General features: G+C 52.2%; 1 protein-coding gene across 6 annotated transcripts in view; it reads right to left on the bottom strand.

Moving 5' to 3' along the window:
• Positions 1-14,911, bottom strand: part of POLR3E (polymerase (RNA) III (DNA directed) polypeptide E (80kD)) — a 37,645-nt gene that overhangs the window by 12,166 nt on the left and 10,568 nt on the right. For 5 of the 6 annotated variants that reach the window (XM_011987915.1, XM_011987916.1, XM_011987921.1 and 2 more), the window contains 10 exons: positions 14,273-14,350; positions 13,439-13,554; positions 12,968-13,050; positions 8,472-8,579; positions 8,068-8,117; positions 6,986-7,105; positions 5,500-5,585; positions 5,147-5,191; positions 4,980-5,071; positions 3,159-3,279 (listed from right to left, as the gene is read on the bottom strand). In XM_011987915.1, coding sequence (XP_011843305.1) covers positions 3,159-3,279; positions 4,980-5,071; positions 5,147-5,191; positions 5,500-5,585; positions 6,986-7,105; positions 8,068-8,117; positions 8,472-8,579; positions 12,968-13,050; positions 13,439-13,554; positions 14,273-14,350 — 899 coding nt within the window. The remainder of the gene's footprint in view (positions 1-3,158; positions 3,280-4,979; positions 5,072-5,146; positions 5,192-5,499; positions 5,586-6,985; positions 7,106-8,067; positions 8,118-8,471; positions 8,580-12,967; positions 13,051-13,438; positions 13,555-14,272; positions 14,351-14,911) is intronic. The other variant, XM_011987919.1, reaches the window with a different exon arrangement.

Genomic DNA, 14,911 nt, shown 5'->3' with positions numbered 1-14,911 from the left:
GCCCTTGGAGAGAACAGGCCCAGCACTCAAGGCTCAGGGAACTTCAGGGGAAAGGCCGGGGCCTTGGACAGCAGGACACGAGAATCTCCAGAGCATAGCCCTGACCCAGCTCCAGCCGCAGGCCCTGCAACCCGGCTCAACCCCCGCCACGGCGCCTGTGCTCTGACTGCCGCTCCCTCACTGCCAGGCCCTCCTTTTCCCCCTGCCTCAGGTCCACGTGGCAACCAACCGTCACTCATCCTGCAAGGCCACACTCTGGGGACACAGACTCTGCCGATGTGGCTCATCACTGCCACCACAGCGAAGGTACCTACTAAGTGGGTGCTGACCGAACAAGCCTGGTCCGTGCCGTGATCTCTGCATTCAGGGAGCGCAACTGTAACAGCCCCCATTCCCGGGGCAGTGTCTGAATGAGAGCCCGGTCCACGGCACAGGATGAGCAGTCTAGCCATAATGACTGAATGAAGGCATAGATTTTGCGTTGTCTCCTCACAGGGACACACAGGACCCTCACCCAGGGTCCCCTGACGTGGCAGCATGGGCAGCAGCAGAGTAGGACTTACAGAGGTGCCGGGGCGGGTGGAATGCCCACAGTCCCCAAGTCCCTACCTTCCAGTCCCCAGGACAGGGCAAAACTAAAAGGGGCAGCACCTCCAGGGGACACATGCAGTGCTAGGTGCAGAGCCCAGGGCTGAGCCATGAGGCTTGGGTTCTAACCAGGCTCTGCAACTGCCTTGCTGCTAGACTTTTGGCAAGTCCCATGCCTCTCTGGGCCAGTGTCCTCAGGTGTGTGACGGGAGGACCCCTCTTGGCTTTCATTCATTCGTGGTGTAAATATACACAGGTGGTCCCATGTAACACGCAATGCACCATGGCAAAGGCCTTGCACAATGAAAACGTGTAACAAAGGACAACAGCCGCGAGGTGCTGACAAACTGCGCTGGGCGTCTGTGGAGCAGTGCAAGGGCGCCACCACGTGGCAGTAACACGAATATACTCTACGACTATGAGATGAGCTTTTGGCACTGTATTTTCTTAAAATGTGCAACATTTCACATTTTGTCACATTGCTCACCTTAAACTACACTACTTAAAAAGTGAGTTATTAATGCAATTTATACTACATCATTTAGAATCAATATAATTCAAGTAAAACGTAGCCACATTATTTACCAAGAGTCTGCATTGGTAATAACGAGGCGGGTACTGGGGACATAAAGCAGAAGTCAAAACAGACATCCCTATCCTAATCCCTTGAAACTGATGGTCTCGTGGAGGCCGCACATGGTCTAGGGGAGGATTCGCAGGAGAAGAGAAACTACTGAAAGGCATCAAGCCACACGCTCCAGACCTGTGATCCCCAGCGGAGTATGTAAAACATTCACACTGAGACACATCTAAATGAACCCGTAGAAAGCCAAAAACAAAGAGAAATTCCTAAAAGCAGCCAGAGGAAAACAAAGGCAGACGGCCTTCAAAGGAATAAGAATGAAACTGCCAACAAAAACAATGAAGTCAGAACACAACAAAATCATACCAACGCGGGGAAAGGAAAATAACCACCAAGCTAGAATCCTAGAACAAAGGTGAAACAGACGTTTCCACACACACAAAAACCAAGGAAATGCATCACCCACAGACCCACGTTAAAGGAAATACTATAGCATTCTTCAGGCACAAGGAAATGATCCCAGATAGAAACTCAGAGATGCAGAAAGGAACGATGACTAAATTATAAACATGTGAGTGAAGAATATTGATTGGCTGGATACAGTAATGTCTTATGGGGCTGAAAATAGAGAGAGAATTAAAATACCCCAGGCTGGGCGCGGTAGCTCATGCCTGTAATCCCAGCACTTTGGGAGGCCGAGGCGGGTGCATCACCTGAGGTCAAGAGTTCAAGACCAGCCTGGCCAACATAGCAAAACCCCACCTCTACTAAAAATACAAAAATTAGCCGGGCATGGTGCCACTCGCCTATAATCGCAGCTACTTGGGAGGCTGAGGCAGGAGAATCGCTTGAACCCAAGAGGCAGTGAGCTGAGACTGCACCATTGCACTCCAGCCTGGGCAACAGAGCGAGACTATCTCAAAAAATAAAATATAAAATATACCAATCCTGTGCTCTCTCCAGCAGCACATATACTAAAATTGGAACAATAGAAAAGATCGGCAAATTAAAAAGGTAAAAAATTAAAAAAACACACACACACACACACACACACACACCCCCCCCAATCCAGCAGTGTATAAGTAGGAAGGAGGACAGATATAAAATATTCTAAGATCTCTGAATAGTCTGGAATGGGGTAAAAAGCAGCAATTAACATTCAAATGTGTTAAGTCATGAATGCAAGCTGAAAACTGTAGGATAATCAATATATGAGCCCAAACAGCATAACTTCCAAGTTAGCAGGAAAAAACAGAAACAGAAATGAATCCAGCAGATGGTAAGAATGATATAAAAATCCCATGTAGGCAGGACAAAGGGTACTATAGGGTGACTATAATCAAGAACAATTTATTATAAATTTCAAATAGCTAGAACAGTGAGGTTTGAATGTGCCCAACACAAAAATGAGAAATGTTTGAGGGGGCAGATATGTTAATTGCCCTGATTTGATCATTACATTGTATACATACGTATTTAGATTTCACACTGCCCCCATAAATATGTACATTATGTGTTAATTTAAAAAATGTTTAAATGCAGCCGGGCACAGTGGCTCACGCCTGTAATCCCAGCACTTTGGGAAGCCGAGGTGGGCAGATCACGAGGTCAGGAGATCGAGACCATCCTGGCTAACACGGTGAAACCTCATCTTTACTAAAAATATAACGGTGACTCACACCTATAATTCTAACACATTGGGAGGTCAAGGTGGGTGGATCACTTGAGGTCAGGATTCGAGACCAGCCTGGCCAACATGGTGAAACCCGTGTCTACTAAAAATGCAAAAATTAGCCGGGCATGGTGGCATGCACCTGTAAACCCAGCTACTCAGGAGGCTGAGGCAGGAGAATCGCTTGGACCTGGGAGACAGAGGTTACAGTGAGCCAAGACTGCACCACTGCATACCAGCCTGGGCAAGAGTGAAACTCTGCCTCAAGGAAAAAAAAATAAAATAAAATAATAAAAAATAGAAAACACAACTTACCTCTTCACCACCCAGTTCCCTTGGACCAACATCGCCACCTTCTGGATGCCCCGCAGAACAGCCACGGAATCAATGGAGGGGCCCAGGAGGCTCATCAAGTTGGCAAAAGGCATGACCTTCACTGAGGAGGACGCAGGAGATATCAGACAAGGACGAGGCGCCGGGCCCTTCCCTCCCCTCCAAGAGTCTGCATAGCTTCAAGTTCATGTAATACCCCCAGAATGTGATAACTAACAGTAATGACACCCACCATAGCCAACAGCTGACACTCTCAGGCTGCTCACTGCATGCCAGGCACTGGGCATCTCATGGAATCCAAGGATTCTATGAAGTGCCCCTTGAGGAAGACTGAGGGGTGCCTCAGGAGGAAGGGCATATTACTACTCAGACCTAGAAAGGCTTCAAAACTCACCCATGATCTCTTGGCTAGGAAGTGGCAGAGCCAGGAAGTGAACCCAAGCCACCTGGCTCCAGTTGGTGGCCTCAATCACTGTGGTCTGCTGGCCTCAGTTCCTGCCCAAGTGAGCCCTGGGCAGGGCCCAGGGAAAGTTCAAAATTTGGCTGGGCGGGGTGGCTCACGCCTGTAATTACAGTACTTTGGGAGGCTGAGGCAGGCGGATCACTTGAGGCCAGGAGTTTGAGACTAGCCTGGCCAACAAGGCGAAACCCCATTTCTACTAAAAATACAAAAATTAGGTGGGTGTTGTGGTGGGCACCTATAGTCCCAGCTACTCCGGAGGTTGAGGCATGAGAATTGCTTGAACCCAGGAGGCGGAAGTTGCAGTGAGTCGAGATTGTGCCACTGCACTCCAGACTGGGCAACAGAGCAAGACTGTCTCAAAAAAAAAAAGTTCCAAGTCCTCCGCAGGAAGGCAGCCTGCAATCCCGGGCATATCACGGAGCTCCCCTCTCTCCTTAGACTCCCAAGAGCTCATGGTGGCATCTCAAAGGACGAGCCCAGGATCTGGGGCTCCATTCTGAGCTCAAGGATCAGGTCTGTTGTTCACCAGCCACCGGTGCCCTAAAGGTTCTGGCTCTCAAGAGTCCTTTGAGAAAAGGAGACCAGTCCTTATGGTGCCAGGTCTGGTGAGGGTGCCCAGAAGCAGTGCCAGTGAAGACACTGTCATGAAAATGATTGTGAGCCGGCACAGTGAGTGGTGTCTGCTTGTAGGCCCAGCCACCCGGGAGGCTGAGGCAGGAGGATCACTTGCTCGTCCAGGAGTTACACAGCAAAACCCCACGTCTCTCTTTTTTTTTTTTTTTTTTAAAAAAAAAAAAAAGCCCCTAGTCCATGTTCACCTGCAAGGCCCTGTACTTTAGAAGTCTCCTCTCTGATTCCTCACATTGGTCCCCAGGAGCTATCATTAGTCTCTTTTCTCTTTTCACAGAAAAACAAACAAAGCTTCCGAAAGGTTAGTGACCTGCCCAAGAGCACGACAGGCAAGTGGCAAGCATGGCACGGGAACCCAAGCCCGCCTGCGGGGGCCAGACGCACTACTGTCCCGCATTCACGGGAACCCTGAGCCCGCCTGCAAGGGCCGGCCGCACTGCCGTTCCACATTCACAGGAACCCTGAGCCTGCCTGCGGGGGCTGGACACACTACTGTCCTGCATTCACAGGAACCCCGAGCCCATCTGCAGGGGCCGGCAGCACTGCCGTCCTGCATTATCTTTCCAGACACGGATGCAGCTGCAAAGCTGAGCAGGCTGTGGGCAGCAGGGGCCTCTGGCCTTGCCCCCTGGTCTTCGGTGTCCCACAGAGTCCATTCCTCAGGAGCCACTGGGACTGGGGCCCCTGGGAGGGCAGGGGGTGGCACCCACCATTCTTCATCAGGATCTTGATCTGATCAGCCAGGGGCAGCGTGCGCAGCTGGGCCATGGACAGGACGTTGCTGGGGGCCACAGGCTTGTCTCTGGGGAAAGCAGAGCAGGCGGGTTAGAGGCGGCCCGCCCAGAAAGGGAGAGGGTGTCCGGCCGCTTCTACTCACTTCTCCTCCTCCTGGCTGGGCGGCATCAACATCATCAGGTACTCACTGCAGGGACACGGCAGGGGCACAGGCTCAGTGCTGAGCCAGGCTGGACCCTCCTCACCAGCCGCATAGGTGAGGGTCTGGGGAGGGGGTGCCGACAGCCCACCCCTGCCTTCCCCTAGCAGCCCTGAGCCCCTACAGAAAAGGGGACCATCTCTTTCCAGGCCCACCCTCCTGGCCTTCTCCAGGGGACCATGGGCTCCACCCTCATGCTAGAGGAGAGGCCACAGTCCTCTGGGAGGATCCACACCAAGGACCCTCGGGGACCCTGGGTGGGCATCCAGCTTGCATGCTGGCCCAGCCCATCCCACCTGGGTGACTTGACGAGCTCCGTGTTCTCCACTCCGCTCGAGCCGGGGCACAGCAGGTACTGGCGCTCATGCTCAGAGCGACTGTCCTGTTGGAGGAGGGCAGGGTGTGAGAGGAGCCTCAGCTGATGGCCCTGGCCTGGCCCTCTCCCCCAAGGCCTCCCCTGTCTTCCACTCCATGGCCAGCCACAGGACCACATCCAACCTCCTGAGCACGGCCCCCAAGGCCTCTGACATGGCCTTAGCCACTCATCTTCCTGGCCTTATGACCAGCCCAGCCCCAGCCCTCAAGCCTCAATGCCTTGTCTATAACACAGGCACACCACCAGCAATGACAAAATGATGGCTAACATTCACTGAGCATCTAGGATGAGGTGGACTCTGTTCCACTGACTGTAAATATACTAACCTATCTCATCTTCAAAATAACTTGGCAAGGTAGGTACTATTATTACTACTCTCATTTTATAAATAAGAAAACTGAGGCTCAGAGAGGTTAGGTAACATGCCCAAGGTCACACAGGAAGAAACAGCAGCGTCCAGAAGTTCGACCCCGAGTCTAAGGGTCTGTCAACACAAATCTCTTCCAAGAAGGTCCCAGAGAAATCAGGAGTTGTTCCTCACCCCAGAAAATATTGGGAGCCCTGGCCCATGGTGTCTTTGGAAGCTTCCCTCACTCAGTAATAGTTTCAAGGGTTAGGTTCTAAAGTCAGTGCACCAGGGCCAAGTGGTCATGGCTCACGCCTGCAATCCCAACACTTAGGGAGCCTGAGGCGGGCAGATCACTTGAAGTCAGGAGTTCAAGACCAGCCTGGCCAACATGGCAAAACGCTGTCTCTACTAAAAAAACAAAAACAAAAAAAATTAGCACGTGCCTGTATTCCCAGCTACCTGGGAGGATGAGGCAGAAGAATCACTTGAACCCGGGAGGTGGAGGTTGCAGTGAGCCGAGATTGAGCCACTGCACTCCAGCCTGGGTGACAGAATGAGACTGTCTCAATAAATAAATAAATAAATAAATAAAAATAAAAGTAAAGAAAGTCAGCGTACCAGATGAAAACCAAGTATAGTAAAACAAATCCCCCCGGGCAGGTGTGCTGGGAACTCTGGGGCAACAGCACACGGCCGACTCTCTAGGGCAGAACCGGAGACCGCGTCTGGCCTGCGGTTAGGGCCTGGGCTACAGCGAAAATATGTCACCAGGCACCAGCCCCACCGCAAGCCCAGCGAGATGCCCAGGCCCAGGGGCCAAACCCCACCCAGGGAACCAAGGACTCACATCTTTTTCTCTGGCTCCCCTGGGGCCCACGCTAAGTGACTCAGCTACAGTGAAGTGTCAACTGTCCACAGGACTCGATTCTCTCTCTGTGGCTATGACTCATGAATCTGACTTAAGTTCAAGGTGAGACATGGAGGCCACACCATGACCCTTCCGGGCACCGGGGTATTTCCCCCCGGGCCCCATGAAGCCCGGCTCACCCTCACTCACCCTCAGGCCATAGTAATGCAGATGGACCCAGGGCTCCTCCGCATGCTTCTTCTGCAGGAACTCGTAGGACTGCACACGGCGCTGGCGGGCCTGCTCTGACTCGGGCCGGGAGAACCGCACCTGCGGCGGGAAGCGGAAGAGGTCATACCCTCGAGTCTGTGACCTTTGCTGGGCTGCGTCTCAGCCCCTGCCAGGAGACCAGAGAACTCCGTATCAAGGTTTTCCACTCTCCCTTCCTTTCCTAGCATGGGTCGTTTAAATTCCGTTCCAACCGTGTCACTCCCAGAGCTGCCTGCACACGCCAGGGAGCAGCTTATACTTGCTCATGCCTGCCCAGCCCAGAGGCTTGAGGGGGATTACAGAGTCCCAGGTATCAGAGCGGGCAGAGTCCTTAAAGCACACAGGCCCAGGACGCCTTTTCTAAGTCCCCCAGAGCAGACGGGAGTTTCTAAGGTCCTAATAAGCTACGGAGAGAAGAGGATGAGCTCCCTGCGCCACCTCCATGTCCAGTATGCCGGTGTTCCCCAGTCCTCAAGGACATCCAAACACTCACCACTCTCTAGCCATACCTGTGTATCATCATTCTACGTGCAGCATTTTTCTTTTGGTACTACTCATTTTAATCTAAATACGCTTAAATAGGGAAAACTTTACAAACCATAAATGGAAGGTTAAGATTCTTTGAAAAATCTTTGAAATTCAGGAGTAACTATTAAAACAGAAATTATTCATCTGTGCCCCAGAAAGAGGACAGAATCACAGTTAATTGACTTTGGCACTGTTAAGATACGGGTGTCATGGCAGAGCTGGTCTGCGGGTTCTCGGGGCCCCTGGCCCCAGCTTCCTGCTCCCAGGTGATTCCAGCCAAGCCCCAGGCACACATCTCCTGGATCCAGCCAGGGCTTCTGTCTTGTGTACAGTTGGGACAAGTCAGGTTGTTCCCTCCAGGTAGCCCAGCAACAAGGCTCAAAAGCACGGACCCTGTTTGCTCCACCTGCTTTCTGCGAAGACCCACTACCCCTTGGTCTGTGGTCCTGCTGCCACCCAGGCAGAACCCTCCTCCTCCAGGGGCCAGGGCTCACCGTGATCTGCTTAACATCGTCTTCTGCCTCATCCTGTGAAGAGTCCCCTGCTGCAAGAGAGACAAGCCACTGACTGCAGTCCTGGGGAGCCTCCACCTCCCTTCTCTCAACCCCACCCACCAGGGAAGCCTCAGGAGGCCAGGGTGCCGGGAATTCTCCTCGCAGAGGGAGCTGCCTAAGCCGGTGGTTCTCAGTCGGGGATAGTTTTGCCCCTTTACCCCGGGGATACTGGGCAATGTGACATTTTTGATTGTCATGACTGTGGGGTGGGTGCTTCTGGCATCTAGTAGGTAGAGGCCAAGGATCCTGCTAAACATCCTATCATCCCATCCCTCTTTCCAGGACCAAGCCATCCCACTAGGATGAAGGCAGACAGGCAACAGGGCTGGGGATCCCGGGCTCACCCTCATTGGCTGCCTCCCTCTCCCGGTGCTTGGCGTCAGCCTTATCCAGGTAAGAGAAGCTGGGCCGCAGCTGCAGGATGCCATGTAAAGGTGTCAGGTGGAGCTCACCTGGCGGAGGAAGAAGGGCTTGGACCCAACTCTAGACACCTGCCCAGTTTGGCTCAAGGGAGTCACCAAGTCCCCTGAAGACCTAGGCCCACCATCAAACCGCCTCCCATTCCCACTGCAGCCCCCAATCCTAGAGTCTTGGGACCACCAGGCCAGGGACCATCCCCAACTCCACCTGACCCTGCTGGACACAACAAGCACACAGCCCAGACTAGGACAGGAACCTGGACTCTTCTGTTCCAACCCACTTCCTTCAGTCCCACCTCCTAGCCCGGTTCCACACCCCTCTCCCCAACTGCTTGCATTGCCACACTAGGCAAATTCACCCTGCCGTTTACCCTCCAGGCCTCAGCCAGATCACCCTTACTGTCCCACCCCACACACCTGGATTTCCTCTCTTTATCCTCTACCTCTTCCTGCCAAAATCCCACCCGTTCCACTAGGAAGTCCACTAGTGCCACTGTGGCTGGGGAAGACGCCCTGCTGGAACTAGGTGGAGTGTCCACATGGCCTCTGATAAAGACGATGACTTTCCCTCCCACTGCAAGGGATGTGGCTTTCAAGAATCACACGCTTGAGACATGGGTTCTAAATAGAACATGAGAGTTATATGACACTCCTTTTGATCCTATCCCGTTTTGTTTCCTAAGTGTTCAGATTAGTTTCGTTCATTGCTTTTGAGACTAAATACTTAAGCACTTTGTACTTTTTTTGTTGGAGACGGAGTCTTGCTCTGTCACCCAGGCCAGAGTGAGCCATGATCTTGGCTCACTGCAACCTCCACCTCCCCGGTTCAAGTGATTCCCCTGCCTCAGCCTCCCAAGTAGCTGGGACTGCAGGTGTGTGCCACCATGCCCGGCTAAATTTTTTTGTATTTTAGTAGAGACGGTGTTTCACCATGTTGGCCAGGATGGTCTCGATCTCCTGACCTCGTGATCTGCCCGTCTCGGCCTCCCAAAGTCCTGGGATTACAGGTGTGAGCCACTGCACCCGGCCGCACCTTGTACTTTTTACCAGCTTTGGGACAAGACTCATGTACCACACAGTCTCCTCATTTAAAGCATACAAATCAATGTATTTTTTTTTTGAGATGGAGTCTCACTCTGTTGCCCAGGATGTTCAGTGGTGCAATCTCAGCTCACTGCAACCTCCGCTTCCTGAGTTCAAGCTATTCTCCTGCCCAAGTCTCCCGCGTAACTGGGATTACAGGCAGGTACCACCACACCTGGCTAATTTTTTGTATTTTTAGTAGAGATGAGATTTTACCATGTTGGCCAGGCTGGTCTCGAACTCCTGACCTCAGGTGATCTGCCCACTTCAGCCTCCCAAAGTGCTGGGATTATAGGCATGAGCCACCACTCCCGGCCATAATTCAATGTATTTTAACGTATTCACAAAGCTGTGCAGCCAGCACAATCAATTTTAGAACATTCTCATCACCACAAAAAGAACCGGGCAATCCCCACTCCACTCTCCCACTAGTCCCTGGTAGCCACTAATCTACTTTCTGCCTCTGTGGATTTGCCTGTTTTGGACATTTCACGTACAGCCACACATCACTTAACAATGGGGATATGTCCTAAAAAATTCATCGTTAGATGATTTCATCATTGTGCAAACATCGCAGAGTGCACTTATACAAACCCAGACGGCAGAGCCTACTACATGCCTCGGCTCTATGGTATGGCCTGTTGCTCCCAGGTTACACACTGTACAGCATGCTACTCCCCTGAATACTGTAGGCAGTTGTAACAGAACGGTATTTGTGATCTAAATATATCTAGGCTGGGTGCAGTGGCTCATATCTACAATCCCAGCACTTTGGGAGGTAGAGGCTGGAGGATCACTTGAGCCCAGGAGTTTGAGACCAGCCTGGGCAATATAGCCAGACCGCATTTCAATAAAATTCTTTTAAAAAAATTAGCCAGATGTGGTGGCACGGCCTGTAGTCCTAGCTACTCAGGAGACTGAGGGAAGGGGATTGCTTGAGCCCAGGAGATAGAGGCTGCAGTGAGCTATGATCACCACTGTACTCCAGCCTGGGTGACAGAGTGAGACCCGGTCTCCAAAAAAATTAAAAAATTCAAACAAACAAACAAAAACCACACAAAGAAAAAGACCCAAAATCCCTAAACATAAAAAAGGTACAGTAAAAGTATAGTATAAAAGACTAAAAACAGCTTATAGGACTGAGGCTGCTCTGGGTGAGAGTGAGTGGCGAGTGAATGTGAAGGCCTATGACATTACTACACGCTACTGTAGACTTCATAAAGACTGCACACTTAGGCTACACTAAACTTATAAAAAAAATAGGCTGGGCACAGTGGCTCATGCCTATAATCCCAGCACTTTGGGAGGCCGAGGTGGGTGGATCACGTGAGGTCAGGAGTTCGAGACCAGCCTGGCCAACATGGCAAAAACCCTGTCTCTACTAAAAATACAAAATTAGCTGGGAGTGGTGGCCTGCACCTGTAGTCCCAGCTACTCGGGAGTCTGACACAGGAGAATTGCTTGAAACCGGCAGGCAGAGGTTTCAGTGAGCCAAGATTGAGCCACTGCATTCCAACCTGGGCAACAAAGTGAGACTCCCTCTAAAAAAAAATACATAAATAAATTTATGAAAAATATATCTTTTTTTTTCTTTTTTTTTTTTTTTGAGACGGAGCCTTGCTCTGCCGCCCAGGCTGGAGTGCAGTGGCCAGATCTCAGCTCACTGCAAGCTCCGCCTCCTGGGTTCACGCCATTCTCCTGCCTCAGCCTCCCGAGTAGCTGGGACTACAGGCGCCCGCCACCTCGCCCGGCTAGTTTTTTGTATTTTTTAGTAGAGACGGGGTATCACTGTGTCAGCCAGGATGGTCTCGATCTCCTGACCTTGTGATCCGCCCGTCTCGGCCTCCCAAAGTGCTGGGATTACAGGCGTGAGCCACCGTGCCCGGCCAATATATCTTTATTATATATGCTTTTTTCAAGACAGAGTCTTGCTCTATTGCCCAGGCTGGAGTGCAGTGGTGGAATCTCAGCTTACTGCAACCTCCGCCTCCCAGGGTCAAGCAATCCTCCCACCTCAGCTTCCTCAGTAGCTAGGACTAAGGGGTGTGCCACCATGCCCAGCTAATGTTTGTATTTTTTGTAGAGAAGAGATTTTACTATGTTGCCCAGGCTGGTCGGGAACTCCTGGGCTCAAGCAATCTGCCTGCCTCAGCCTCCCAAAGCGTTGGGATTACAGGAAAGAGGCACCACGCCCAGCTATATGCTTTTACCTTGTTTTTGTTTTTTTGGTTTTTTTTAAACTTTTTAAACTTTCTACTAAAAACTAAGACACAGGCTGGGCGTGGTGGCTCACACCTGTAATCCCAGCACTTTGGGAGGCCGAGGTGGGGGGATCACCTGAGGTCAGGAGTTTGAGATCAGCCTGGCCAACGTGGCAGAATCCCATCTCTACTAAAAATACAAAAATTAGCCAGGCGTGGTGGTGCGTGCCTGTAATCCCAGCTGTTTGGAAGGCTGAGGCAGGAGAATTGCTTGAACCCAGGAGGCGGAGGTTGCAGTGACCTGAGATTGTGCCACTGCACTCTAGCCTAGGCGACAGAGCGAGACACTGTCTCAAAACAAAAGAAACAAACAAAAAACTAAGACACAAACATACGAGTTAGCCTAGGCCTACACAAGGTCAGGCTCATTAAGATATCACTAGGTGAGCCACTTCTTCAGCTCCATTATAACCTTTTGGGACCACCGTTGAGTATGTGGTTGGTCGCTGACTGAGACATAAGCACACAGCGCGTAGCTGCGAGTGAGGAAGCCCGTGGCTTCTTTCACTTAGCACCATGTTCTCAAGGTTCATCTGCGTGGTAGCATCGGTGCTTCATTCTTTTCCGTGGTCAAATAACATCCCTTGCGTGAATGGACCACATTCTGTTTCTCCATGAATCCAGCGGATGGGCATCTGGGTTGTTTCACATTTTGGCTATCATGAAGATGCTACTGTGAACACCTGTGTATGGTTTTGTGTGGACACATGTTTTCATTTCTTTTGGATAGATGCTGCCTAGGAATGGAATTGCTCTGTCATAAACTTTGTATTTAAAGACAAAATTCTGTCCCCAAACTTATATTATGCTACTTGTATGTATCTGTGTCCCGGGAGGACAAATGAACTTGGAGCCCCACCCCATCTAGTCAGGCAGTGTCCAACCAGCAGGCCCCAAAGGTGGCCACTTCCAATCCCCTGACAATGTGTCATTTCTGTTATTTCCACACCTGCCCGGCTCCTGCAGGTGTCTAGCTTTCAGGGCAGGTGGGAGATGGACACCAGGTTGGGGAGGTTCTCTCCCTGCCCAGCCCCCACAACGCCATGTCCCCACCATGGGACGCCCAGCCCCGGGTACCTTGCCTGTAGAGTGCAGCGGCATAACGGGATGTGTTACTGGTGGTCTGGGAAGAGCAGAAGGTCTGTTTGTCCATCAGCTTCCTGGAGCACAGGGAGAAGCAACATCACAGGGGAAGGCAGCTCTGAGCCAGGGCCTGTGGCCACAGCGCACTCCACCCCCCAGACACCTTCTGAAGTGCCACAGTCAGGGACCAAGGCCGCAGGGTAGCCTACGCGGGTCTCAGGAGCGGAGCCTGGGGATGAGAAAATCCATGGCCTTGTTTGTAGACCAAGAGACGAGGAGTGGGCGGGAGCTCTGGGACCAGTTAGCTCAGGGAGGGTCGGGTCTGAGACAGGACCAGCCCTCCAAAGGCTGGGACGCTGGTGGGGAGCCCAGTGACGGGGCAAAGGGGGTCAATGTCTTTAAGGTCTTTGGGAGGCTCCTGTGTGAACACAGGGAAACCGGACAGGCTTGGGGCCGGGAACTCACGAGGAATACGTGCTGGTCTCGTCGGCGCAGGCCCCGTCCACGTTCAGCGCGATCTGCTCTCCTTTGCTGCGGCAGTAGTTGGGGTTCAGGGTGTCGATGGCCATCTCAAGCTCTACCTGGAAGCACCAAGCATCCCCGCCAGCTATGAGGACCCCAAGGCACGGCTCCCCAAGGGATACCCCAACCCCACCATGGCTACCTCCTGACCAGGTTCCTGCCCAGAAGCGGGACTGACACATGTTCACAAGGGCCCCTGGACTTCAGTCCATACCAAGGGCCACAAACCCAAATTCCAACAAAAATGTCACAATTTTTTTTTTTTTTTTTTGTGGGAGGAAGTGGACAGTCTGGTAATCTTGTTTGTCCTCTACTTCACTCCCAAGGGTCTAAATTAGGTGCCAACACTGAAAAATCAAGAGATTTCTCACAAAAATCCTTATTTCCCACTTCTCTTGAAAAGCCAGCAGAACTGGCAATACCAGGATGGCACTTCCATGTGGCTGCAGGAGCTAGAGTTGCAGACCCTCCATGGACAGACGCTAGATTCTCTTCCTATCAGACCTACTCCATGTTCACTCGCCTGCCGCCATCATACCCTGGGAACCTAAGCTCACATCTGGTCCCATCCTCTAATTCCTCAGCCTTGTGCCTCCCTGACCTCTCTGGAGCTGCCCTGTCTTTCTGAACACTTTTCTTCTTCAGCTTTCAAGGCCCTGGGAGCTGCAGGTTCTCCTAATTCTCCAGTGGCCCCTTCTCTGAGCTTCTCGCCTCCACCGGCTCCCACCCTCATCACCCTTTCTTCCCGCCCCCACTGCCCTCAGCGGGCGGCCCCACCTTCTGCTGCTTGGGCTTGATCTTGGCTGAGAGGTGCGGAATGTCATCGTAGGTCATCGAGGCTGGACGCACAGGGTACTGGGGAGGGGAAGGGAGCCATTAACTCCACCCCGCCCAGCCCTGCCCAGAGCTGGGCCCCGCCCAAGAATCAACAGCTATCTCCAAACCCACCCCAAGCAGAGACCGGCCTTACCCTACCACAAGGGTACCAGCTACCCAGCTCCACCATGAGGCACCCCTGCCAGTCTCCACCTGTAGCCCTATTCTCATCAGCTCCCCCCGGCCTCCCTCCAAACGGCCACTGCAGGACGTCTCTGACTTCCAGGGCACATGCCTACACACAGGAACCCAAACCGGCACGCTGCTGCTCCAGGAACCCGCAGAGGACAGCCATGGGAGGTGAGGATGGGGGTCCAGGGCCTAACTACCAGTGGACAGGCCATCTGGGGAGAGGCGGGTGAACAAAAGAAGTCCACGAGGAAGCAAAGAGCGAAAGCAACACTAGCACGTGCTGCTCACTGCTGAGGCCAGACGACAGGCAGGTGGAAATTCGTGATCCCATTCTCTCTCCTTATCCGGTTATGTGAGCTTCTTCACAAGATACTGAAGAAGGGAGCCAGGCAGCCATGGCCCGCTCTT

The sequence above is a fragment of the Mandrillus leucophaeus genome, unplaced genomic scaffold (assembly GCF_000951045.1).
Source record: "Mandrillus leucophaeus isolate KB7577 unplaced genomic scaffold, Mleu.le_1.0 Scaffold32, whole genome shotgun sequence".
NCBI lineage: Eukaryota > Metazoa > Chordata > Mammalia > Primates > Cercopithecidae > Mandrillus > Mandrillus leucophaeus.
The sequence above is the reverse complement of the archived record's forward strand: the minus strand, read 5'-3'. Positions and strand labels throughout refer to the sequence as shown.